The sequence below is a fragment of the Physella acuta genome, unplaced genomic scaffold (genome assembly GCF_028476545.2).
Source record: "Physella acuta isolate Inbredline_101_S28 unplaced genomic scaffold, ASM2847654v3 ptg000178l, whole genome shotgun sequence".
Classification (NCBI taxonomy): domain Eukaryota; kingdom Metazoa; phylum Mollusca; class Gastropoda; family Physidae; genus Physella; species Physella acuta.
The window spans coordinates 298375-326264 of NW_026731697.1; the positions used below are offsets into that span (position 1 = coordinate 298375).

At 33.5% G+C, this 27890-nt stretch overlaps 4 protein-coding genes and 1 non-coding gene across 6 annotated transcripts; 3 read left to right on the top strand and 2 right to left on the bottom strand.

Moving 5' to 3' along the window:
• Positions 1–201: 201 nt before the first annotated feature.
• On the bottom strand, positions 202–13497 carry LOC131936431 (dynein axonemal intermediate chain 3). Its single transcript, XM_059293406.1, has 23 exons — positions 13343–13497; positions 11678–11781; positions 11395–11473; positions 11230–11301; positions 10672–10856; positions 10403–10507; positions 10075–10230; positions 9801–9953; positions 9531–9688; positions 9255–9366; positions 8297–8500; positions 7864–8037; positions 7068–7190; positions 6830–6903; positions 4129–4255; positions 3867–3951; positions 3555–3682; positions 3174–3237; positions 2824–2954; positions 2006–2210; positions 1524–1615; positions 1153–1278; positions 202–804 (listed from the first exon to the last, which is right to left on the bottom strand). Exons 2-23 carry the CDS (start codon positions 11765–11767, stop codon positions 667–669), a joined length of 2781 nt encoding a protein of 926 aa, XP_059149389.1. The 5' UTR covers positions 11768–11781; positions 13343–13497; the 3' UTR covers positions 202–666.
• Positions 4643–5856, top strand: LOC131936432 (uncharacterized). The gene is made up of 2 exons (XM_059293407.1): positions 4643–5178; positions 5275–5856. The coding sequence occupies exons 1-2, from the start codon at positions 5082–5084 to the stop codon at positions 5736–5738; spliced, it is 561 nt and encodes a 186-aa protein (XP_059149390.1). The 5' UTR covers positions 4643–5081; the 3' UTR covers positions 5739–5856.
• Positions 13498–13738: 241 nt separating the features above from the next.
• Positions 13739–13810, top strand: Trnac-gca (transfer RNA cysteine (anticodon GCA)). The gene has a single exon. It is a non-coding gene; the product is annotated as a tRNA-Cys (tRNA).
• Positions 13811–15391: 1581 nt separating this feature from the next.
• Positions 15392–18405, bottom strand: LOC131936486 (vimentin-type intermediate filament-associated coiled-coil protein). The gene has a single exon (XM_059293503.1). The coding sequence runs from the start codon at positions 18299–18301 to the stop codon at positions 17747–17749; it is 555 nt and encodes a 184-aa protein (XP_059149486.1). The 5' UTR covers positions 18302–18405; the 3' UTR covers positions 15392–17746.
• A 2542-nt stretch (positions 18406–20947) lies between these two features.
• On the top strand, positions 20948–27107 carry LOC131936485 (histone chaperone asf1b-B). Of its 2 annotated transcripts, XM_059293502.1 has the most exons (5): positions 20970–21058; positions 21407–21599; positions 24949–25064; positions 25359–25535; positions 25914–27107. In XM_059293502.1, exons 2-5 carry the CDS (start codon positions 21491–21493, stop codon positions 26217–26219), a joined length of 708 nt encoding a protein of 235 aa, XP_059149485.1. In that variant the 5' UTR covers positions 20970–21058; positions 21407–21490; the 3' UTR covers positions 26220–27107. The 2 variants fall into 2 exon arrangements, with proteins under 2 accessions (XP_059149484.1, XP_059149485.1); XM_059293501.1 differs by having other exon boundaries at positions 20948–21599.
• Positions 27108–27890: the final 783 nt, after the last annotated feature.

Consider the following 27890-nt stretch of genomic DNA (forward strand, 5'->3'; position numbering starts at 1 on the left):
ATGTGAAATAATTATTCAGATCATTGAAATAAAATTAAAAACACTTATTATGTTATTGTTTTCATTGTTCATAAAGAAATCTGTTGGTATTAGTGTTTGTCTTCTGCAGGTTATCATAGCTAAGATTTTTATATATTTACGTTATTAATAATAATATGTGTAGGAAATTATTCAAAGACAGAAAGTATATAGAAATTTTTAATTTTAATTCTTCAAGCCAATAAAAACAATGAGAGATAAATAATAAAATATATTATTTACATTCCAATCACAATTATGAATTGCTAAATAACTTAAAATGTAATCACAATATTGTTTTGATACTTTTATAATAAATATGATAAACTTAATCGTAAATACAGTGAAAAATGAAAAATTGTGAATGATGAGTTGCATGTTTTTTTATGAAAGTAAAGTTAAGTGTGTCCTTAACATGAACAAATCTGTAATAATAAACATGTCCTGGTTCAACTAGAGTTAAATTTTTAAATGTTTATTTACTTATCACATACATTCAACATACTTTTTAAAACAACCATATTATTAGGTGTCAAAGTCAACATTATAAAGCTGCACTTTTGCTTGCATTTAGAAATGAAGTAATTATTAAATAAATTGATAATACTATACTAAAAACAGTTTTTTTTAAAATGTCCCAAGTCATCTTCAACCAGTAGGGTCATCGTCCTGTAGAATGCCAAGTTGTCTTAAAAAGGATGCCTCTTCTACAAGGTATTGCTCGTATTCTTGCTTGAGCTTCAGCTCCAACTCTTCCTCTGTTAGAGGGGCCATTGCTGCTGCAAGCTGAGTAAATATTTGACAATAAACAACATTAAACACAAACAGACCTCTTTGGTTCAGCATTAAACAAATAATACAATCAGATCCAGCATGTAAGAGCAATTCACCCTAAGGTTAATATCTATCATCATATATATATATTACAATTTGATTTTTTAATGATTTTTAAAAATTTAAAACTTAGTTAATTAACAACAAACATATTTTGATTAAAAATTAACTGATCTTTGTCATTGCCTGAAAAGCTATCCACTCTCCACTGCCTCTTACTAGTATCCGATGTCTTTGTCTATGCACTAGTGACCTACTAAACATTAAAAATCCAATGGTTATTTAGAGTAACTGACTCACCCCTCCAGCTTTTCTCTTGAACTCAGCTTCAGCATCTCTCTTCTCTCTTTCTCTAAAGTTCCACCTCTCCTCAACAAAGGCCCTCCTCTTTACTTCCCTCTCAAGGTAGTTACCTACACTGTTCACCTAGAAATTTGTTTACAAAGTTAGTATCTAGAAAAAAATGCAAATGTTATTGTTTAGGACATAAACTACACCATTTTTATAAGTTTAATCCAGGAGAAATACTGTAAAACTCTTCTTAATAAGATCATAGATATTTCACAACTGACAAAAAAGAAATAAAATAACAATAGAATAATTTTAACAATGACTGAGCCATTTAGCCTTTTGAAGAACCAGCCTAAAGCTCAAGTTAAACAATCTATTACCTCATTGGGTGTTGGGTGCCTCAAGCTCCATGGAATCTCCAAAATATGAAGAGTTCCTGAGGTATCACCAACAGCAATCAGTTGCTGTTTTACTGGAGAAATAATTAATTTTTTGAGTTGGTGGCCAATATTATAATTATCACAAATATTTAGCTTCTTCAACTTAAAAAATACCTACAAGTAACTTGGTATGGATAGACAACTGTCAATACTTACAAGTAACCTGGTATGGATAGACAACTGTCAATACTTACAAGTAACCTGGTATGGATAGACAACTGTCAATACTTACAAGTAACCTGGTATGGATAGATGACTGTCAATACTTACAAGTAACCTGGTATGGATAGATGACTGTCAATACTTACAAGTAACCTGGTATGGATAGATGACTGTCAATACTTACAAGTAACCTGGTATGGATAAATGACTGTCAATACTTACAAGTAACCTGGTATGGATAGACAAATGTCAATACTTACAAGTAACCTGGTATGGATAGATGACCGTAATGGATGTTGGAGAAACACTCTGTGTCAGGGTTGGCTCATGGGTCTTGTCTAAAATGTCCCAGACATCGATGAAGCCGTCAACTTTAGAGATAAAAAATACTCCGGGACGAGTAGGTGACCAGATGCCACAAGACAACCGAACTGGACACGCAGATGGATGTAAAATTGGACCAGTCTTAAAAAAAATTAAAATGTAGGATATATATATTTTTTTTTTTTTTTTTTAAATGAAAGGAAATAATGTTTTAATCATTATTATAATATATTAAATACATAGATTTTCAAAAGGTTTTAAAAAATTTTAAAGCTTTTTTTTTTGTATTTTGCTTGATATCTATGATAAGATATCATGCAAGAAAAATATTTTTTTTCATTTCTGCATAGAGAGGAGAGACAACTCCAAAATCAAACAACTGCTGCCTTGTACTTTGTTCTTGGTTGGACAAAGGCTATGGAAGCAAATCCAAAAAGAAAGCAGGCTGAAATCGGAGTCAATGGCCTCAATGGCACATAACCAGTTGACACGTATCCTTAATTGTGATGGAGGCATGGTCGAGTAGGCAAAAGCTCATGAATGATAGATTCGAAAAAAGTCTTGAGTTCAAACTCTCTGGTAGATAAGGCTCGATCTCTTCCAACACTAAAAATTAAGAACGAAGAAGAAGAAGAAGATTTCTATGTATGACTTGTAAACCACAGGAGTTTGGATGACTAGTTCAGTCACTGCCATTGTTATTATTATTGCTGTTGACAAACAGAAGAGGCATGTACAACTAATACAAACTTACAGTAACTCCCTCCTTCCAAACAGCTAGTGTCCATCCACCCACACTGAGAAGAATGTCTTTGTAGAAAGGAGATCTCTCCATTGAAACCACTGGCCCATCATGTACAGAATGGTAGAAGGCAGGTTTTGGTGCTAAGGTGATAAAAATATCTTTAGAATGATAGCAGAGTAATCATTTTAATTCATTTCTTATTAATAAAAAGACATGGTAAACAGATCATGTAACTGGTACACAATTTATCAATAAAAATGACATACAATATTTTAACTGAAATGGAGCTGTGGAAGATAAACAAAGGGAGACTATCTCTGAAATATCCTTAAGAACATGTAGAATTGAAATCAACATACTTTGGATTTTTCCAGAATCTTGATCCTTCTGTGGCATCCAGTCAACATAAACCACTTCACCATCCTAAAAAGAATTATTCTGTTTAATTTGGGATTAAATTAAACTTTAATATTATTTGAGGCAGAATGTATTGGAGCATTGAAATAAGCCAAAGTTATACCATACAATTTGTATTTACATCCTGTCATTAAAATCAGTCAAACTTGATATTGCCATTGACAGACTTAAATCCACAACCAAGACATCTCTAGCCTATTGTTAATCAACTGCAAGAAACTTAATGATTAATTGCAGGAAAACTGAAATATTATTGTTGTTCAATAAAAAGATAAAGCAGCACACATTAAATTTTTCCACATTACGTTTCTAAATTTAACTACCTCTGTTCCAACAAATATATGTGTCTTTACTCCCTGGAGAGTTCTCTCTTTACCAGAACTGGGCTTGCTGAAACCTCCCTGCATTGATTTGGTCAGGTCAACTTCCTTAAATTCTGTTCCTGTACCCACTGTCAAAGTCAATCAAAAGTTGATTTAATTCATTTATTAAAAATGTGTTTAAGTACATAAATCATAATAATATACAAACAGTAAATTTAAATGAAGTTATTGAAATAAAGGAAGAGTGAAATAAAAACAGAAAGTACAACCAGGTGGAATATATAAAAATGAAGACTATATATATTTGCTTACAAGTTGACCTGTCTCCTTGTCTCTCTTGAATTGAAAATTTGGTTGGAGCATGATCTCCCCCTGGTTCAGATTTAGACAGCGCCACCTAGTGAAAAAGGATTTTAATAGCAATCAATTTAAATTAGATTGTAATAGCAACCTACTTAAATAATACATACTTTCAGGTTAAACTTTATTGTAGTATGGGAAAACTAATTTTTCTAAAAGTTTTTGAAAAACATTAGCAAGATGAAATAGATGGAGTTGAAACCCAGGTACCAACTTTAAGAAGAGGCTTCCAAGTCAGATCCAGATATCTGAATGTGTCAGGGACTCCCATTGGTTGCTTGGTGCCTTCATCTTGTAATTGATGCAGTTTTGATGGTTTAGCATCCCAAAATAAAAGAATGCTTTGTACCACACAATAAAGTAAAAAAAAATATTAACATTAAAGTATTGATAAAAAGTTCATTTTTATTCTTACAATCAAATTTTGTGGAAACCATTATTTCCAAAAAGATTTACTATAATTTTTTTTTTTAAAATATGGATAATTTATGATTTTTTTAAAATTGTGATACTCCTACTTTCTAACAGCAAAGTAAAGACATTTTGTTTCTTCTCAGGTAAAAATAAGGCACAAATTTGAACATTAACAAAAATGAAGTCACTAATCATTAAATGATGTTTAAAGTTTTCGTCATTGTAAACCAATAGATTAACTGAAAAATGTACCTAGATCATAATGAACACAACAAGATTTTTGAGAAGTTTTTACCCCTAGACAAAAAGGAAAATATCCAGTATCAACAGCAGCGTTAGAGCCGACATGAAAATATCGAGTATCAACAGCAGCGTCACAACCGACTAGAAACTTGCTAGTATTAACGGCATCGTTACAGCCGACTAGAAAACATCTAGTATTAACGGCATCGTTACAGCCGACTGGGAAGTGTCTAGTATCAACGGCAGCGTCACAACCGACTGGAAAATTTCTAGTATCAACGGCAGTGTCACAACCGACGGGAAAATTTCTAGTATTAACGGCATCGTTACAGCCGACTAGAAACTATCTAGTATTAACGGCAGCGTTACAGCCGACTAGAAACTATCTCGTATCAACGGCATCGTTACAGCCGACTAGAAAACATCTAGTATTAACGGCAGCAGTCATCGCCGACGTGAAAAGACTTCGTATCAACAGCCACAAAACTTGTGAACAGTGCTGCAGACATCATGGCCATAAATAATGACATTAAAAATACAGTGATAAAGCTAGGAGAGAAGTTGAGAGAACTTGCTAGCTACAAAGTGGACTACATTAGCATAGCAAGTAAGTTATCAAATTTTAGAGCTACAATATTAGCATCTCAGTCCTTGATCACATCAGAAGCAAATCATTGCATCGCCACCAACATGAAAGCTCTAGCTACTGTCCCACTTACAGAAGACCTAATCAACCAGAGACGCAATCTAGGCAACAAGTCAACAGAGTGGAGAACTAGGTCAAGGGCAGCTGAGCAGAAGGTAACTTTAATCCAGTATCAAGTTCATAGTCTTTTTAAAGATACTAATGAGACTTTAATTATAGTTAAAGACTGTGATGTCAAGATAGCAGGATCGAAACAAAAATGTTTGGACGCCAGAGCTGAGCAGAAGAGCCAGAGCCAACGTCAGAGCCAGAGCCAGTGCCAGAGCCAGTGCCAGAGCCAGTGCCAGAGCCAGTGCCAGAGCCAAAGTCAGAGCCAGAGCCCGTGCCAGAGCCCGTGCCAGAGCCCGTGCCAGAGCCCGTGCCAGAGCCAAAACCAGAGCCAGAGCCACAACCAGAGCCAGAGCCAAAACCAGAGCCAGAGCCGAAACCAGAGCCAGAGCCAAAGCCAGAGCCGGAGCTAAAACCAGAGCCAAAACCAGAGCCAGAGCCAAAGCCAGAGCCAAAACCCAGAGCCAGAGCGAGAGCCAGAGCCAAAGCCAGAGCGAGATCCAGATCGACATCCAGAGCCAAAGACTGTACCAAAATTAGAGTGTTGTACGAACTTGTATTATATGAATAGCTTCTAGTTTTCATTGTCATCATTGACTAGATTTATTTCAACATATCTCACTTCATAAAACGAAAGGGAAGTAACATTGTTCTGATGTATTGTAATTCAATTCAAATGCTTTATTGATGACAAATGTTTTTTTAAAAAAAAACCTTGTTGACTTATACACTAGACGTATAAAGCTATAAGTAGTTAATTCATGCGTACGTCGAACATTTTACTGTAGATATATAATTTTTTACTCGCCATCATTTATTTATAGGGAGATTTAAAGCATGTAAAAGGTCAGATAAATATTTTGTTAAAATTTTTACTGTACATGTTAAGTAGTTGTGCAGGATAGACCTTAGAAATGCTATTTAATTTAAAGAAAAATGAGAAACCTCTTTTTTTTAGGGGGGAGGTGTGACGTGGCCTAGATGTTCATAGCGAAAGCGTGTAGGCACAGAGAGATTGGGTGTGAGAGTGGCCTCCCCTAACAAGTGTGTGAACTCGAGTGTGTAAGCAGTGTGTGGTATGGTCAACTTAGGGTAGCATGTAGTCAGTGTTTTCGTCAATGTTCACTGTTTCTCTGTTGTAGTTGAAAATTATATTGGATTATTACATTTGAACTGTGTTTTAAATTGTGTTATACCTTGTTCCACTATGAAATGGAAAGCTAAGCATAACAGACGGCATGATCAAATGGTAGAGCATTATGCTGCTAGCCCAAAGGTTTTAAGTTTGGATCTCAGTTTGGACATGTGACTATGGGATGTCCCTGAGTTCACCCAGCTCTAATGGGTACCTGACTTACATATGGGAAAATAAAGGAAACTGACCACATTATCCTTTCATATGCTGAGGTCAAGAAACATTTGAACTCTACTTCATCTACCCAATAGATCACTACTTACTTATAATGAAATAAATTTAACAAAACCATTCTTTTAGAGGACCTACTTGTCTGTAGCACAGCTGATCAGCTGGGTGCTCACCAAGGAGGAGTTTTCTTGAGGGACACCCATCTTAGTCACCTGATCATAGAACAAATGGAGGTTAAAGATTTTTTAAATTGTGGAATCACAGTGTTAAGGTATAGAAAACTAAACTGAAAAAATTTATTGATAAGGAATTGAATTTCATCATATCAGAGGGATGTTATACAAGACAAGCAGTGTGTAAACAATTCACTTGGTACCTGCATGTGGTCAGGCAGCCAAAGAATATCTGTGACTGGACATCTATGACTGTGCTCAATACTGGATACTGCACAGTAACGCACGATTGGTGTTTTCAGTGCATTAGGGTCTTCAAAACCAGGCTGAAATCAAATTAAAATTGTATATAGATTTAAACGTAGTTTATTATTTTAGTGAATACTAAAGGTAGAGAATAGGTTATGAAATGGCAGTAAAATGTTTCAGTTAGCTTAAAATTTTCTTGAGATAACTAAAAAACAAGTTAATTAAAAAAGTCTAGTGACATTTATGCGCAATTTCCTTATGTTATCTAAAAATAGCTCCTACGTATAATGCTGGGGTGCTTTCAAGCTAGAAGAACGATTGGTTTGTAGGTGTTTATGTAATTTTAAAATTTGTGCCCGAACGAGAGGATATTTTTGAAAACTTTCTTCGGCAATATTGTTCTAAATTATGGCAGGAATCGATTGGTACATGTTTCAAGTCGCTAAGTGGTCTGGTTGCCGAGATATGGGCAAAAAACTGCATTTTTTTGAGGTTTTTTGGCTTTTCCGGGAAATACATGAAAGAAACCCGGAATTTTTATGGCCTATGCTCATCCTCGTAACTTGCTTAACATAATTGCTTTTGGAACTAGTCATCGATATTGCTTCGTTGAGGAGGAGATACGACTTAAAGCTGCGGACACACATCCATCCATCCATCCATTCATTCATACATCCAGAAATGACGGGTTAATAAACGCAATTCTCCAGAATGGAAATTGCGCTAAAAATGTGAAGTTATTTTGTTCACCAGAACAGTTCTCTTTTTGTTCCTGTTGCTACCACGATGTTGCTTGAGTCTTTCTGCCTGTGATGTGATGTCCCACATGACAATCTGGCCGTTGTAACTGCCACCAACAATGTAGTTGGGATTGGTAGGGTTAAAGGCAAAGCTGTAGATATCCTCTGGGGCCTCTAGGATAAGCTGTTAAATGAAGTCAAAGAAAAAAGTTTGTCTAGATACATGAATTCAAATTGTTATACTTCTTGTAATGTTTATTTCTGGTAAACATTAAATCATAAATCTACATTCTGCATTTCTTACAGACTTCATTTCTATGTTTTAAGAGAGAATATCTAGGAAATATCCTGGATAAGGAATAATTTGTCTAAACTACCAAAACTTTTATTTTATTACATTTAAAATATTATACTACATTTTCTCTTATAAAGTGAATCCCTACCTGTGGATGAATTGGGTCTGCAAAACTCCAAATAAGTATTAAAGATGGCGCCATAATGACTTTAGCAGCATTATCCACTCTCTCATCAAAGGAGAGTTTATGTGCCACAGCCGTGGCCACAACCCCTTTGATTACAGGGTGCCACTGGATGCAAGTGATAACCTTGTCCTTGCTGAACTGAAGGTCTGTGAAGGACTGATACTCCTAAAACAAATTAGGAATATTTTAAAATCTTTTTATTTATGTAGTGCATGTTGGTTTGATAGTAAAATAGTGAGGGCAAGGAGCCTGATCACATGCTGCAGTACAACAGCACAGTATTAATCATGAACTTAAATATGGATAAGTGAACTGAAACTAATTCATAATGTACTTTAGAAGCTAACTGCAAGACAATCTAATTTTAGCAGCTATTTCTTTGTTTCAGTGTTTTATGTTTACTACCAAAAGTATAATTTCACACATTTTATAAATAATAAATAAAAGCTCTGATCAGAGGATTAAAAAATTCTAAGATTTTTTTTTCTTCATTCAACATTGTGAAAGAAGGTCTCATCCCCATCCCCCCATATTAAATTGATTATGCCCTTCTGAATGCCCCCATGCATCAAAACATCACTTATCACTATTTAATATTTAGTCAATCCAGGTTAACATTTGGTACAGAGATGAATTCAATTACAATTTACAAAAAGTATTTTAGAAATGTAAAATAACTGCTACATTTCACTTTAAAATGGTAGTTTTTAATTGCTTAAGTGTGATATGATATTCACCCAACACACTCTACCTTGACATATATCTTCCACAAGGTCCAACCCAATTACCCCCCCCCCCCCCCCCCCCCCCATTGCATAGACTTGGACATTATTTATGGGGATGAAACCTAGTTAAAAAAAAAAGTAAATGACTTAATGTAATGTGTTTATGGTTTCATGCATCCAAAAAGTTCAAGTACCTTCAGATGGTTGTCAGCCTTACTTCCAAAAGCATCTTCATCTTCTCCAAGATTTGACCAGTCATTGTAAAACACATTCATTATTTCATTCTGCTGAAGAGCTACATGGAAGCTGAAATTAGAATTTAAAAAAAAAATTTTTTGAAGGTCAGAACAAAAATGCTGAACAGAATATGTCAACATTTGCATTTTTTCCAGATTAATACATCTTACTTAAATGTTGTTAATATTTTTACTAAACCTATATATTTGTTTTGCCTTAGAAAAACATCTTACTTGTATGCTGCTTGTTTTATGAAGTTATGACATTCATCTGAGCTAAAAATAGCCAATCGCTCTTCTTCACTATACTCTCTAGGATAAGTTTGAGTATTTGCATTTCTAGGGTATTTCCAGTTAGTTTGTGTTCCCTGAGTGACTTGCTCAGAAACTGCCTAAAACAAGTGTAATCAAACTTTTTAAAATACCGACTTTTGTACTTAGTACATGAAACATGTATACCTTATGACTCCAAAGATTAAACAACCAACTCCTTTCCTTTCATACCTGTGTACTTTTGTCCAACTCAAGGCGTGTTATATTATAAGTATCATCCTCAGTTGCTACACAGTCAACATTGGCATCTTTTGCGTGAGTCCTATCTTCCAGAACAACTGGAGCTCCAAATTCTCTCCTAATCCGTTTGACTGAGACTCTTAGCTGATACATACATAAAAGGTAAAATTTACTTCATCACAAAATACTGGTAGCTAAAAATATTCCAATTCAAAGACTGCTAGGGATGAAATGGATGAATTAGTTACAATAAATATACACTCACCTTTCTCCTCTTTTCATAAACATTCCCTTCTTCAATCTCTTTTTCACTACCAAGCGATATCCAATCTTTTGGCTCTGGAGGTACATACAGGTACACAGTGTCATCCTCTGGCTCCATTGCCTCTGCATCACCTTCTAATTTCTCTTCTTCCGGTGGCTTTACAATTTGAAATAATTTTCACTTGTATTATGTTTGTATTATGTTTTTTTTATGAATCAAATCCACACAGTTATCTTAGAATAACTAAATATTTGTATGAGAAATATACTCAACAAAATAATTTACCATGGTATTTAATATTGTTATTATGCAGTAAGGAAATACTCACCTTTAGTAAAATTTCTTTGGCCTCTTCAGTTAAAGCAATGACAAAATTTTGGCCATGTTTAAATTCATAATCATACATGATCAGAATGTCCTCACCAGGGTAATCCTATAAAAGATAAAAAATCTTGCAGTTAAATAATAATTCCTTAAAAAAGAATACAAATGGGAAACTAGTAAAACTTTTATTTATTTAACATTTAAATTGACAAGCCAAACTAAACCAATATTTTGATACTTTAACATTCTGAAAATCATATATGTAAAGCTTACAATAATCTGTTGTTTGTGAACATGAAAATCACAAACAGCAGCTCGCATTTTCATATCCTCCAGAATGTCAGCTTTTGGAATAAATTTGAATGGGTTTTCAATCGTAACATCCTCGTCACATTTACAGTTATATATCTCCTGTGTTTTTGATGTCATGAAGAATGGGAACACATTTTCTGGGAGCGCTGAAACATTTTAAACAATTTTACAAGTAAAGTATAACAGTAAAAATATTTTTGATCTAGGGTTCATAAGCTTGGTTTGGGTTGCTTGCTTAAGTAATGGAGATAAAATACTGCTATCTAAAACTTCCACAATCCATTTAAAAATAATATCCAGTTTAGTATTCTGAACTTTTAAATTGAATTCTATCCATAAGCAAAAAGGCTATTCTTCAATGGCATAATAGGTCTAGCCTGCTTGTTAATCTCCAAAATCAATGTATGGATTTTAACAAATTTCAAGTAGTTGAGTATTATTTTTCCAAATGTGTACATCGCACTATGTTTAAGTTAAAGCAAACATTTTTTGAGAACCTGAGCATTTTATATTACTTACCATCAGGATTAGTTTCCACGACAACTTCTTGAACTGGTGCAATTTCTTCTTTAGACGGTTTGGTCACTTTATCTGTAAAGTAAATGTATGCACATTATTATAAATCTACATATTTGAACATTATTACAAAACATTAAAATTAGCAGATATGCATACTTTACTTACTTTTTCCTTTATTAGCTTTTTTTGGTTCACGCCCGGTATCTGAATTTATGTTTGTATTTTTTCCAACTTGACTGCTATCCTGAATAATTATGTCAGTTATTTAACCAATCAGAACAGAATGTCAACATGAACATTAGTAAATCTATTACACTTATGATAGTTGTAGATTTAATTATTTAAGTTCAAAGCTTAGTCAAACACAGATCAACAAAGCTCTTTACAAGCCATCAATTTATGTTTAATTCATTAACTAGATATAGGACCTGTGTATTATTTTAAATACCTGCTCTTTTTCCTCCTTCTGAATTGCTTCCTTGTTGTCATTTTGAACAGGAGATCCTTCTGCCTCAACAGTTGCCTCAACATCAGACATTTTAATTTAACAAACTGAAAAACAAAACAAAACGATAGCACAGAAATACATAATAGCATCATCTCATTAGACACTACTTTATGTAAGATTATTTTCAGTATGTTAAAGTATTTTATGTCTCTATATGTAATCCAAACTTGAGATTTAAGTCTGTTAATTAAGAACAGTTGCATGAACTTTTGCATACATTTATGTGCCTTACAGCAGTACTTTAGTTAAAATAGCTCTCTTATTCTTTGCGTTCCAAAATCAAACTCCTCTTTAAAAAAGTAGCATAATAAAACAGATGTTTGAAAGCCTTCATTCTATATGGGTGTTATGTAATGTAAACTGTCCAAATGATCACCACTCAAATGCTATTTTATTATAATCATATTGCTTAAAACAAAGCAAAAATCCAATTAACTGGCTTTTTGTGAATTTTTTTGCCATGTCATACTATCCTTAAAAATAGAAAAGCTTTCATCAGGGAAAATAACTTTTATTATTTTTTATAATGAAGTAGTAAATATTAGATCTGGTTAGGAGGTCTAGCCACTAAAACTCATGGTTGATAAACCAAAAAGCCTCGAGTTCGAATCCCGAGCAAATGAGGCTCAATAGTTGGGAACAGCAACTCTTATAGGAGAGACAACTCCAAAATCAAACAACTGCTGCCTTGTAGTTTGTTCTTGTTTGGACAATGACTATGGAAGCAAATCCAAAAAGAAAAGAAGGCTGAAATCTGTGTCAACAGATGGAGAATAACAGTTTTCTTATTCTTTTTGGGTAGGATTTTAAAAAGCACATTTTTACGTAGCCTTAAAAGCAATTAAGATGAAATCAGCTGTTTACTTAGGTCACATGCCAAATGTTTAGGTTTTTTAAAAGTTAGGCCTAGGCTGACTCTGTCTTTTTTGGAAAAATGTTCTGGTAACAGCGACTTTTGGCTTTGGTTTGGACCAAAATAAAATAGACTAGGCGTTAAACATACATAATAAAATACTATACATACTAGTAATGTATTAGTAACTACTAATTATGTCTAACTGTATTTGGATACGTTTTCATTGCAAACTCAAACCATTATTTATTATTTAAATAATGATTAGTAAATAGTCCTGCCTTTACTATAGGCTCATACTTAATTACAACTCTATACTCTATCTATATAATTAATAGTCTATAGTTACTATTCAAAAGTAACGAATAGACCTAGGCTTACTAATATTATTTTAATATTTTAATAGGCCTATTAAAATTATTTATTTTCATCAAAATCAAAATGCCTATCAATAGTACCAATACCAATTAATTATCATTGAATCAAAACTAATAAATATATAGTTATTATATACTATGGCCAAAGTCCTATGAAATGCATATTCAGATTAGTCGCCAGTCAAATGGCTAAAATAAGAGTAAGTTTAATAGTTTAATGTTATAACTTCAGTTCTTCACAGTAGTTCACAGGCATACTCAACTGACAAATGAAAATATTTTATTTAATTTTAATATTTAATATTTATTTAAATAACTTGATAAAAAAATTAGATTTTAGATTAGTTTATTTATTTATTATTAATAAATTCTTACCAATATCGACTTGAAAAAAATACAGATTTAAAAATGTGTCCGACACTATTTGCTGACTTTGTCACAGAATCATAGCATCCTAGATTTAGATCTAAACTTTAGATCAAGCAAAGAGAAACGTTGTTGATGAGTCCATATTTGAAATAACCGGAAATGTAATTGAAGTGTAGTCTAGGTAACACTAACAAGGTCTAAATGAAAACCGTAAAGCCGTCAAAGTGAATTTTGGTATTTATTTATAACTAGATTCTAGTGTCTACCATGATAAAGTATCCACTAACTGTTGCGTTAGTAGGGTTATCTTTTTTTTAATTATTATATAGCCACAATATTAAATTGTAACAAAGTTATTAAAGTTAAAGATTTATATAAAATAATTTTGCCCGGCACGCATGAGGGGATATAGCTCAGTGGTAGAGCATTCGACTGCAGATCGAGAGGTCCCCGGTTCGAACCCGGGTGTCCCCTCGGAAGATTTTTAGCTTTTTTAAGGACTAAAAAAATAGTATCCGAGTATACTGTAGCAAACATTATGAACAGTAAATTAATAGTAGCGTGGTTACTATTAGTGGAGGATTCACCCTTTTGGACAAATACTATAGCAAACATTATGAACAGTAAATTAATAGTAGCGTGGTTACTATTAGTGGAGGATTCACCCTATATTTTGGACAAAAAGTATGAAATAGGTTGGTGATGAATAACGTTCTTAATCTTAGTTGAGGTAGGGAGATCATTTTAGTGCTTCAGAAAGGGTAGCTGGTAACAGTAGTACTTATATTCGTAACAGATCATATCATTTTTGAAGATCTGTCCTCATCTTTAATTATGACCCTCTTAAATTGACTTAATGATTAATGTTCCTATAGGCAGTATATGCGTAATCACACCTATATGGCACCGCCTGAAAGAGTCACTGTTGATGTTACACTCCAGTCTACAACCCCAATTCCCCTTAAAACTTTTTATTTTTTAATAAATTTTATTACAAAAACAGTTCTAAAAATAAGTAAAAGTGATTTAAATTAACTGAATTCAGTTTTTTGCATTCCTTTTTTTTTCAATGAAAAAGTCCAAAAGTGTGATGTCGCATTATCTGAACAATGTTTTATGACGCCAGCACTTCTCTCAGACTTTGTACATCACAACAATATTGAGTCTACTATTTGTGCTCTCTGGCTACAACATAATGCTAACGGCATCCAGACAGCTCCATGGTGACCACAACATGAAAGTATCTGGCCACAGGGACATCAGCAGGCAAACACAGACAGGACATCGTTAGAAAACTTTTCTTCTCGTCTATAATCGTTTATACTGGCTAGCACCTGTGGGCATTGAATTAAATCATTTCAACAGCGACTAGACCATGCTTTTTTTTTCTCCTTCTACACCGTTGATAACCTTCTACCAGCTACCAAACCAAATAAAAAACCATTCACAATAATTCACACCATTTTACATACACATTTGACCTAACGGTAACAATACATAACGCATTTGGTTAACTCTACTCACAGTTGTATTATTCCCCGACTTCTGGGCTAACTGTTCTCGAAAATGTCAGGTATCTTTTTCAAACCTCACCGGCAAGTAAAGTAGAGTTCACCTGTCTCTGTGGCCTTGAAGGGACGGTGCGGTCAGCCCAGCCGCCTTTACTTTCCTTAACATGAGTTAGGTACCCATCAGAGCTGGGTTCTACCAACTCAAACCTGGATTCGAACACGAGACTTTTGAATTAGCAGTCTAGAGCTCTACCTCTAGGCTACACTGGACTTTTCTAGTTGGACCTATAAGTCACCCATATCACGATACAAGTTTGACATCATTTATGGACAACCCCTTTAAAAAACTAGTAGAACCAGTTGCTTGTCTCTAACATTTTTTGCTAGTGCACTCCAGATTAACAACAAGGATTTGGAGGGAGGAATGCCAAGGAGTGGGGTATAAATATAATATAAATTCATAATGTATGTGTTAAACTTAAAGTTAAATTTATAAAAACTAAATGACTTAATGAGAAAAAGACAAATTTGATTGCAATTTTTTTTTAATATTTCAAAAGAAACAATAAAATAGTAAAATAGTTCAACAGTAATGAATGTACCCTAGTTGAGTTAAAAATCTGAGTAACAATTATACTGGAAAAGTAAAAATTCATTGGATGAGCATGAGCAAATATTGCGCTTTAAATAAACACAATATTAACATATAATTAAAGATGTAAAAATTGCACAGATTTTAAAAGCAAAAACAGCATTTTACTAATTATTATTTTAATTATAATTCTACTACATATTTCAGTAATAACTAGAATTAATATCATTAAATAATTAAAATAATAAACATACAAAGATAAAGAAATATAGATTTTTAAAAACATTGAACACTGCATCACATCAACTTATGATAATACTGCATATTTTTAATTTTAAAGAATGTATTTTGTGTTATTAAATTATTAAAAGCAGCAATTCTTCACAATTGTTAATGTTGGATAGTTTTAAAATATTGAAAAAGAAAAATTACCTACTTTAAAAAAAATTTTACCATGTGAAAACTTAAGGAAAAAATGGAATGACCCTGGAGGAATAAATAAGGAACACAGAGATCGGAGTGTAAATCAAACAGTCAAATACAAATGGCACCTTGAAAGATAAATACTTATAACACAACCTGTCCCAAATGAATACCATATTATTATTACTATCATAAGTAAAAAAACAGTATCCAAGTATAATAATATAGCAAAAATGATGAAAATAAAATTAATAGTAGCGTCCTCACGCACTCAGGTAATGGGAACTATGTTATTATTAGTAGAGGATTTACCCTATATTTTGGACAAAAAGTATGAAATAGTTTTGTGATAAATAACGTTAGTTGTGGAGGTAGGGAGATCATTTTAGTGCTTCAGAAAGGGTAGCTATGGCAGTAATTCAATAAATCAATAAAGCTTTTAAAATACACATTTGTTTAACTATTAGTATAATTATAACATTTTCTACAATGTACTTAATAAAAATCATCTAGTGGAAAGACATTGATACTATTTATTACTGCCATAAAAATAGCAATAAGCAAAAATTGGTACAAACTGAAACGTCAGCTAGATGCATTCAGTGTTATATTATTGTAATTATCCCTAACCTATTCATAACCATAGCCCTATTTTTAACCCTAAGAGCAATACTGCTGTATTTGGAGTAATTCAATTATTGAATATCATAAATATTAATACATTAAGGGCAATAAATATTTAAGCCTATAAAAAAATGTGATTGAATAAATTGTGTTGGAATTTTCAGTGGGTCAAGACAATATGAATGTTTAAAAATTCTGATTAAAAATTGAACACAAATAAATTATATTTATAGTAAAAAAAAATTTTAAATGACTAGAAGTGGAAGTATCACATTCAAATACATTGCACATCCATGTTTTATCACAACAATTTTTACAATCAGAAATAGAAATAAATAACATTACAAATGAAAGCTGACATTTAGTAATGAAAAAATCATTTCTTTTAGTACAAATGTGTGCTTTGCAAATAATCAATCTTCCTTTCAAAATAAATAACACATTTTCAGATGTGCATACAATTAATCTTTTACCATATTGCTTTTAGAGCCAAAAAGTGAAATATTCAATAAAATTACATTGTGAGAAGCTTTTTCTTTAGGCCTTTATAAATTAGGCTAATGATTATATGTATAAATTTTAATGTAAATCTCTTAATAAACTTTACTATTTTTTGCAATTATCTTAAATTAATTTTAATGCAACCAATACATTAAATATATTTCTATCAGTCAGCAACTCACATTAGTTTTAAGTTTGTTGGATTTTAATGCTTTTTAATTTTTCAAAGATAGCTACTAACATATTTTTAACACTGAAGGCATTTTAATTTGTTGCCTGCTCATTTTTTTTTAAATACTAGACCTACACAATATATAACAAGTGATTCTCAAAACAGGTTTGATTGAACCTCAGGGGTACAGTGAGTCGGTCTCAGTGATTCGGCGGAGGACAAGACCTAATTAATGTGATTCACAATCAGATTTAGTCAGTGCGGACAATAGAAAGAACAATTAAGAAGGGTTTGGTGTATGCACATAGGAAACTAGTGGGTTACAACCCACTGCATAATATTCTGACAATATGGTGGTTCATGCTTAAAATAACTTACATGTTAGAGTGTAAAAACTAATTAGTAATTAAAACTACCGACTACATTGCTTTAGAAAAACTAATGTTAAATTTTTACAGTTTGCAAAACATCAATCGCAACATGATGATATTATTAATAAACCATGACACAGCATACTTAAAAAAAAATACTGTAGATCTAGATTCAGCTGTCCAAGAAAGATTGTTAAATTTTTAAAAAGATTTTAGTTACAAATAAAACTCCTTGCCACCCAAAACAGGGGCATCTTCTATGTCACTTTGCTCAAAATTTTCAACAGCTGCTGAATGGTTTTCATTTCTAATAAATCTCTTTTTACGTAATTTTTTTCCACTTAAGTTACTAGAAACATCATTACTACGTTGATAAAATGATAGTAGTCCATCTGTGTCGCCTTCATCAAGAGCCAAATTTTCTTCAGCATCCTCCATCGTTTTAAGTAAATCTTGAATATCATCTTTAAAATTGAGTAGTCTTCGAAGCTTTGAATGGCTATGTTGAAGTGCTGATATTTGATGATTCTTTCGCTCCAACTCCTCTTGAAGAATAGAAACAGTACGTTCAGATGCTAAAAGTTTATTTACTAAAATTTCTATTTCTTTATCTTTTGTTATAGTCAACTCAGATATTTTATTTTGGAAAGCCCTGTCCTTGGACTGCAACGTGTCGTTTTGTTCGTGGACGGTTTTTTCTAGATCAAAAACACGGTGATGTAGCTGCTTTAGATGTTTATTCGCCTCATCAATACTCGTTCTTGGAATCATATTTATGTCGTTACGTTAGAATTATTCTATGCAGTCTAGTACTAGATCTAAATCTAGTAGTAGACTAGTAGTAGAATTTAGTAATGAAGAAGAATGAAGATAGATCTAGATCTGATAATTTTTTTTATATTTAACTAGCTTCAAGCTTGGCTTAGGACTTAGGAGCTGGAATTCGTATTGAAATAATTGGGCCAAATAAAAAAAAATAAAAGGCATGAAGTTTTAAGTTAAAAGTCCCTGCAGCTGTAGATTGTAGTATAGATATAAATCTAGAATCGGTCTAGTTCTAGTACTTCAAGAGAACTAGACTTTACTAGACGCAATAGATAGATTATAGAATAGTAAAATTAGTAGATCTAAACTAGATATTATTATTAAACTAGAAGTATGACTAGATCTAAATCTATCTGATAATTTGAAGAGTTCTCAGAGTGATTCACAAGCCGATGCCAGAAAAATGTGTATTAAAAACAACTTAAAATATAATATTTTTTCTTTTATCCCAACTGTTAAATCTATACTATACAATTTAGGTAAATGCCAACACCTAATGCTCTACTAAAAGAAGTAAAGATAGTTTTGCTGTGTTTTTTTTACCTTTTTAAACATTATTATTGGTTGCCCTTAGGGGTCGTCCCACTCCTAGGTCGAAGAAGGATTCGAAATTTTGTGACGATGTGTGATGAGGGGAAGCTCAGACGGAAAGGTGAGGGGTCAAACTGTATTTAACATTTTAAAAAAATAAAGTAATGTTAGAAACTGAATTTTAGCCTTTATTTCGTGTTTTAGAAAACTGTTTTAGAAGACCTGCAGCACTGCTGGACTCCCCAGTGAGCACTATGGCGCCTACATTTGTTTTAAAGAGCACCCTACAATATCGACACGGTGGCACACGACATTCGATGATTTAACTAAACCAGGGGCCGTACCCGGCCCCACTGTGGTAGTGTAACCGGTGGCTCCCTAGAAGCCTTGATGTATGTTTAACTACGCTAAAGGCTTTCACACATAAACTGATAACAACAAGACTCTTTGTTGACTGAGCTGAGTAAAAATAAAACTGCAGCTATGAGGGGTGGGGGTCGTAGGCTGAGATGTGACGTCATTTTAGGAGAGTCTGACTTTTTGCGACGATGTGTGACGGTGGGGAGGTACTAATCGTCAAAACAAAAGCGTGACGGCATTTATGGATGACTCCTAGGCAAACCCTGACAACATACTACATGTGTGGGTGTTATGTTTAATTCACCTTGAGATAGGCATATTTTTTAAAAAGCTGAAAAATCAGCCAAATTAAGTTGAAAACTAATACAGCATATTATGATTATGAAATATTCCTCCATCGTAAAGTTAGGAATTCGGTGAAAATATCACTTATCTGGACATTCATGTCCGCGTGTTAATAATTGGACAAAACATGCAAAAGCTTTACTTTTCCAATGAGGGTATCATTAAAAAACACCTAAAAGATTGGCATACATAAAATTCAGATAAGAATAATAGACGATGAAAGGTGCATGGTGCAAAATTAGAATATATGTAGCTTTTTATTTTTTTATTTTAGCAGACATTAAAAATTTTAAATAAAGATAATAGGAAAAATTTAAAAGTGTAATACTGATTAATGAAAAATTAGCTTTGCTGTCTGTTTTGTCTTTTAATAACATTAAATTGCAGCTATGTAGATCGGACAAAACTGCTTTGTGTGACACGAAAATCCAATAAACTAAGTGGTCATCCATTTATGACATCCACAAAAAATATTGATTTTAGACTATCTACATGTGTACACTTTGGAAGATCCCCCCCCTCCTCACACACACACACACACACACTCGTGCAGCTCGATATAGACGTCCATAAAAATATAAAAAACGTCTCTATACTTCCGTCTATTATACTAATTAAATAACATCTCCTGTTCAACGCGATGGTAATAAAATATACATTTATAATGTACAATAGGGATTTATTATCGTCGGAATTTCGGTCGTTAATCTTATAGGATAAGTTTAGGCCCCCTTCGCTCTGCGTGTAAGTCATTAATGGAGATGACTCCTCAGAATAGGCAAAGATCTATAGGCAAAGATCTAAAGGCAAAGATCCATGATATTATACTGTTATTAAACATTGCAAGGGCGTAAACGACACTGCTATTGGTATAAATTATAACGATACATACATTTAACCCAACTCTCACACCGCGTTTACACCTACTACGTCAAGAGAAAAAAATTGCAACAAGTAACTTGTAAGCAGTGTTTCTTCCAGACTTTTTTCTCCGGGAGGGGGGGCACATGAAATTTTCGGGGGGGGGGGGGGGGGCGGTAGACTTTCTTCGGGGGGGGGGGGGCAGACACTGTTAAAAATATATATTTTCTGTATAAATTTCATTTCGTTCGGGGGACGGTAGACTTTTTTCGGGGGGGGGGGGGGGGCTCCCACCCCGAAGAGATGCCTGGAAGAAACTCTGCTTGTAAGTATAACTGTGTTCTGAGGGGAAAATGTTTCTATTTAAAATGAACCGGTACTATCATGTGGTAGCGTGTTTTTTTTTTTTTCTAGGCCTGTGTTAGGCCTATATGAAAAATTGAACTCTTTCGAAGTTACATCAATGGCTAACAATTTTTCAATGTGGCAATATTGAACCATCAAAGTGACGAATTTTCCTTTTAAGTTGAAACGCAGAAATCGTTATCAAAGCGCAGTGGCAAATTTATTTAAGGACCTGTCCGATCTAATTTATAACCAGATAATGTAATCAAATGACAAAATAAAATAAGATGCACGCGTACAGTACATTTATTAATTATTGTATCGAGCTAGCCTACAAAGTAGACCGAATCCAAGGCCCATTTGTTTACTCCATTTCGGTCTATATCTAATCTAAATTATATTGCCAAAGAGGACATATTTTACAATTTTTCATTAGGCTCAGTTGTTGTATTCTATCGTAATTTATTGTTTTTAATTTCAAGAGATAGTAAACTTGATCCTAACTGCTCTTAATTTACTTATTAATACCTTTCGGTTGTTATTAATTTATTATTATTTTTATTTAAATTACTTTTTGAACCCTATTTTAAACTACTTACAACATTGTAGTAATCCTGGACAGTTTGGATTATTGGCGCGTTTGTGAAAGAAGTGGAAACAGAAACTAAACCTCCACTGATTAACAAAATACAAATGGCATTGGTTAATATTTGCGATGTAACTGTCCTCAATAATCCTACATCTTTCTTAAAGCCTTTTCAGTTCGAGATAACATTTGAATGTACGGAAGACCTACCAGAAGGTAAGTAAACTGTGGCTAAGTAAAGTATCAAGACCAGTTCATGAGGTCAAGTTCAATCACAATGGAGTAGGCCTGGCCGGTAAAACTCCATTTCAGCGTATTTTATTCTCCGTTGCTTGTTTACCTCCAGTTGAGCGTATTTTATTATAACAACCGAAACACACCAAAACATTAGGAAAACACGATTTATTTTTTGTATTGTATTTTTGTTTTAGCAAATGAATAAAAATGAATATTTAAAAAGCACGACTTGTTTATTTGTATTGTATTTTTAAAAAAAGGCATTTTTGTCTCATGGTGAAACTGATACACTGTTAATCATTCTGTTTTATAATTTTGTATTTATGCAATAAATGTACAAACTCTGTGTTTTTTAATTTGACAGTTTTGCTAAAACTGAAAAAAATATTTTACTATAGAGTTGTATGTTATTTAAATTCATAGTAAATCTACCATCCTTCCCTTTTTTGTATGAGTAAATTTCTGACTTTAAAAAAAATTGATGTGGGGTCGTCCATAAATGACGTCACACTCGTAAGGGAGAGGGGGGTCAGCAATTTTGTGACGGTGTGTGATGAGGGGGAGGGGGTGGGGTTTCAGATGGTGTGACGTCCCTTTTTTGCATTATAGAAAAGCAATGTTAGAAAAACAAGTTTTAGCCGTTATTTCACGTTTTAGAAAACGGTTTTAATAAATTGTAATATGAATTGATCAAAATACTCTATGTTGACAGAGTTCTGACAAGATTTTGGAAAAATTATCGATGTTTTAAGAAAAATTCAACAGAAATTTTGAGGGGGGGGGGGGTTGTAGGCTGAGGTGTGACGTCATTTTAGGGGGGGGGGTCTGACTTTTTGTGACGACGTATAACGGAGGGGAGGGGGGGGGGTAAAAAATCGTAAAAAAAAAGCGTGTCGTCAAAAAAAGCAAGACCCCCCCCCCCCCCCCAAAATGACGTAGCACCATCTGAACCCCCCTTCTCACCACACACCGTCACAAAATTACGGACCCCCCCCCCTCCCCCTACGAGTGTGACGTCATTTATGGACGACCTCTAGGCCTAACATTATTTTTTTTAAAATGACAACGTGAGTTGTCACACTTTCTCTAACACTCCAAGCCATCCCTCACCAAATTCCACCCCCCCCCCCCCCCCCCCCCCTCGGTCCACTTTCGGCAGCATCATTGTGCCTTTTAATACTTTTATTCAGTTTAGTTGAAATTGGAACACTTAATTGTACAAAGTGTGTATCTCTATTTTTGTAACCAACAAACAAAGCACTTCAGTCAGTCTCTTTGTTGTTTTTTATTCATTTGTTAAAACAAAAATACAATACAAATAAACAAGTCGTGTTTTTTAAACATTCATTTTATTCATTTGTAAAAACAAAAATACAATACAAATAATAAATCGTGTTTTCCTAATGTTTTGGTTGTTATAATAATAAAATACGCTCAACTGGAGGTAAACAAGCAACGGAGAATAAAATACGCTAAAATGGAGGTTTACCGGCCTGGCCTATTGACTGAGTGTGAGAATCTAGATCTAGAACTGTTTTGTTTTGAAGCAAGTGATCTACAATCTTAAATTAAATAGATCTAGACTAGATTGATCTAGATGTTATATCTGGAAGAAGTAGAAAAGTCCAGGCGAATATTTTACTGGACTTCTAATCCTAGTATTAAGTCAGGAAGTTCTGATGGAGGGGGGGGGGGTGGGATGCAGATTTCAAAGCAAGAAATCTCCTTGTACTTTAAGCTGATAGATCTATCTAGATCTAGATTTTTCTAGTTGTTTTTTTTAATTACTTTACAGCAAACAGCTTAAAATAATATTAAGGTAAACTTATGAATCTTAAAATAGAGAATTGAAGTAGGTTCCTGGTTTACTAACAATAATGTTCAGCAACAAACAAAAGGCAGGGGACTGGAACAGACAGACTGCAATCTTTTCTTACTTACTTTACTAAATTACTTAGGCCTACTTAAAAGTAGAAGTATAGAAATAGATCTATATAATAAATAGGCCTAATGACATCTTACCCCCACAAGTTTTATTATAGCATTATTTAATTTAACATACTCTGCAAAGTAGGCCTTTATCTTTCTACGTAATAGGCCTTTTTTAATGAGATTACAATCTTAGAAGTTATTAAAACACCAATTTACATGCTCAAATTAAAATTAAGGGACTGAATAGGCCTAATTAGTAATTAATTTTTAAAAACCCCTGTAATTCATTAGATCTATATGGCGGACTGGTGCTTGAAAAGCTGGAATGTTATTTTTTGAGTACTTAACTTAAGCCTTAAGCTATGCCTGCTTGTTCATTGCTTTGGTTTCTGTTCCTCATTTTACCTCAATAGACCTAGACTATAGGGCCCTATATCTCTGGATAGACGTCATATTATTTACAAGTAGCTGCCTACAGCAAATATTGAATATAAACTGGTTTGACAAACAAACCTAATAACTGACAGTATGTAAAAAGGTTGGGACAGATGGTGGTTGAGCATGGAATTCTGAACATTAAAACTAAGGAATTAGGAATAGGCTATATATTAAGGAAACTGGCAACTATTATCACCAGATTTATTTATTTATTTTTTTAATTTATTTTTTTTTTTTTTTGATATTCCGGAATTCTGAACTCAAACAGTTTTTTTTTTCACTTCCTGATTCGATTTTTTAATTTCTGGGTGTGCAGTTTTTTTTTTTTTTTGTTTTTTTTTTAATTGAGACCATTTAACCTTAAAAATGTTTGCATTCTAGAAATCATTTTTATTTTCATCTCAACACTCCAGAACATTTTCACTTCTTATGTCCCTTTTTGACATGTGCTCGTGCAATATCCAACGCTATACCTACAACACTAGCGTGAAATCATTTATTGCACTTACTTTGTTTTTCTTAGTTAACACTGATACTTGGTCAATAGAAAATTATTTGGTTCAAATGCCATAGTATTTTCCCCTAGACAATAATTTTGAACAGGCTATAATTCTGTGGGGTACTAAACTAACTACTGGCTTTAGTCTACCTGCACTCCAGTTTTTGTTCCTTGTGTTTTTGTTTGATGAACATTTCAAGCATTTACTAGACATACCTTAACTGCTGTCATATCTAGCCTATTTTTCTATTTTATTAGTATGCAAATATCTATCTTTTAATAGTCAGATTAAGAGAAGCATGATAAGTACCTGTAAATATTTTTTAAAAAAAATTACTGGCTACCTTGATCAAGCAGGAAAATTCATGCTGGTTATCCTACACCAAAGTAACATCTAAGTTTAATTTTTTTTTATCAAATGATGTATTGTAACACAAGAAATATTATTTTCCCCATTAGATTTAGAATGGAGGATAATTTATGTGGGCTCTGCTGAAAGCATGGAACACGATCAGGTTTTGGACACAATTTTGGTGGGGCCAGTACCAGGTGGAAAGCACATGTTTGTTTTTGAGGTAGGCTGCAATATTTTAATATCAAATACTTGAGGTACTTAGGGACTTCATCATTTCTACATTAGCTATATTGTAGGTGAATTGAAACAAACAAAAAATGTTAATCTTAAATTTGTGGTTGTTTTTTTTTTAATGTATTTAAAAAGGGTATCACAATTAAAAACAAGTTTACTCCTAGCTGTAAAACATGGTGGTATCCTAATCTGTAACACTTTGTAAAGTCTCTTTAGTTTTTAGCAAATCGTTGTTTCTTGTGACCTAACTTTTGTTATCAACTTACTTCTCAACTAAAAGGCCGACCCTCCAGATGTGAAGAAGATTCCAGTGGATGATGTCATGGGGGTGACTGTTGTGTTGCTGACCTGCTCATATAGGGGGAAGGAGTTCATCAGGGTGGGGTATTATGTTAACAATGAATATGATGATCCAGAGCTAAAGGAAAACCCTCCAGCTGAGATACAGTACCATAAAGTAGGCAAAACATAATTGGCGTTAAAAATGTTCTTGTTAGTAAACTCTAAATTTGCAGAGCTATACAATACTAGCCACACAAAGATATTGATTCTGCATCATACATATCGGACTTGTTCCAGTTTCAAATTAAGGGGTAGAGTTTTACTATAAAAGAACATGTTATAATCATTTGTGTAAATCTTATTAAAGCAATGTTTTACCCAGTTAAAGTAATAATTCATTAGGGGAAAAGGTGACACCAAATCAAAATAACTTTAGGGATTTAGTTTATCTTGTCCTGGCCACAAAGTTCTCTCTTGTCCTGGCCTCCCACAAAGTTCTCTCTTGCTTCCCTATCTTGGTATTCTTTTTAAAATGCTGCTTGTTTGTTTTTAGCTGCAGAGAAATATACTGTCATCTGAGGTGAGAGTAACAAGGTTCACAATCCCATGGCATGATACCAAAGGAACCCAGGAGGAGGAGGAAAAAATGGAAGAAGAAGCACCAGCTACATCGGACAAGCCTGCACCAAAAATATCGGAAGAGTTTGATGCCAGGATAGCACAAGACTTGGCCTATGAGAGGGCAGAGCGTGAACGCATGACCAACAAAGTTCCGTTTGCAGACCCCGGTAATATTTATCCCCAGGATGGAATAAGGTGCTATCATTCTGAAGATTCATCCAGTTTATGTATGCCCTGAGTTTTTATTTTTCTTTGAATGTGTGCATGTTGAATGAATGATCCTGTTAAGAAAGTGTTGAAGGACCATTTTTTTTTTACCAATATTTGTATGCTGGAGGCTCCTGTGTATTAATTCCATTACATCATTTAATTATTGTAATTATCAGACTTTCAGAACCTCAAGTTATAATTTCATCTTTACCAGCGCACACTTTATCTTCTTTGGAATACATGTTGAGGCAATGTGTAATGCAAGAATCCATGTCTAATTAGTCTTCTAGTTTTATGGTACTGTTAGCTTTAGCAATCATTACACAAAATATTGGACCAAATGTTATTTTTAGCTTGTTAGTGTCTTCCCTGGTTCCAGATGTCTGGTATAATCATCAGTTATTTTACACACAAATCCAGCCTGGTCATATTCCCAGCAATGGAGTCATTACACAAATGTAACTCAATACTGATAAAATTGGATTCTGGTTGTAGAACTTCTTTTTGTTTTAATTTAACAAAAAAAAAAATTGAAGTTGTAGCTAACCAACAAACAATTGTGACATTCTAAAATTCCTGTTATCATAGGAGTTGATGTAATGGTTGTGGACAAAGTCTGTATCCAATCAGGTGTCCGCCAAACACCCCCAGTGGTGAAGAAATCTGTCACTTTATTTTGGCAGCACTAGCTTGAAATATTGGGCTGATGTAAGCAGGAGCTAAATACTTGTGGGTAATACTATAATGGGATACAAACTTTGTAGCACAATGAGGACTGGTGGGGCCTAATGTTTGATATTGTCAGGCGTGTACATATCACTACTTCTTGGCTGTAATATATCTTTGATGCCAATTGTAAATTTAATGCTCATATCTTTGTTGTGAAGTTTATTAAAATTAATCTTTACTTGACTAATTCAATTGTTTTAGCCTTTTTGTTGGTTTTTGTTTTTTAAATTTTTTATTTTAAATTATTATCCTGACCTGCACTTTAATTTATGTTAAATTTATTCATCTTAAGGGAGGAAAACAGTCATGACTGGGGGAAGGGTGGATTTTTGTGCCTCCCTCATGTGACAACTTCGTACAACAAACTGTCAGTTCTCATGTTTTTATCAAAAAACTGCCATTAGTTAAATATTAGCAGTCCCTTTTTTTTTTGTTACGGTACAGACTGGTGCCATGTACCCACACCTTTTTTGATGGGGGGGGGGGGGGAGATTACTATTTTTCTTGTGTTTTAATGCTTATTAATTTATTATATCATTCATTTGTTAATTTAGTATCTTTGCAGTGCAAACTGGTAGTTAAAAGGCAATCCATCACTGAGTACCGGCACCTATTTCTTTACAAAAAAAAGCACTGATTATGAGTATCTTCAACTAGACTACATCCTGTGTTTGTTTTTTACACTTAGATCACAATGTCCTATCTGACAAATCTTGTAATGGAAATTTGACCCATTTCTAGAACAGTTCAAGCTTTTTAAGAAATTTTAAGAATTTTGTCTCTGATGGCAACGCCAGAATATCTCATTTTTAATCTAATCCGATATTACTTTAATCTTTAACGGGTAGTTACAATATTATATTACTATATTCAGTAACTAACAAGAGAGTGAGTTACCCTAAACATGGGTTGTTCTTAGATATTGAGGGAGGGGATGGCAAGTGTTGTCTGGTTTCAGAAATGGTAAGTT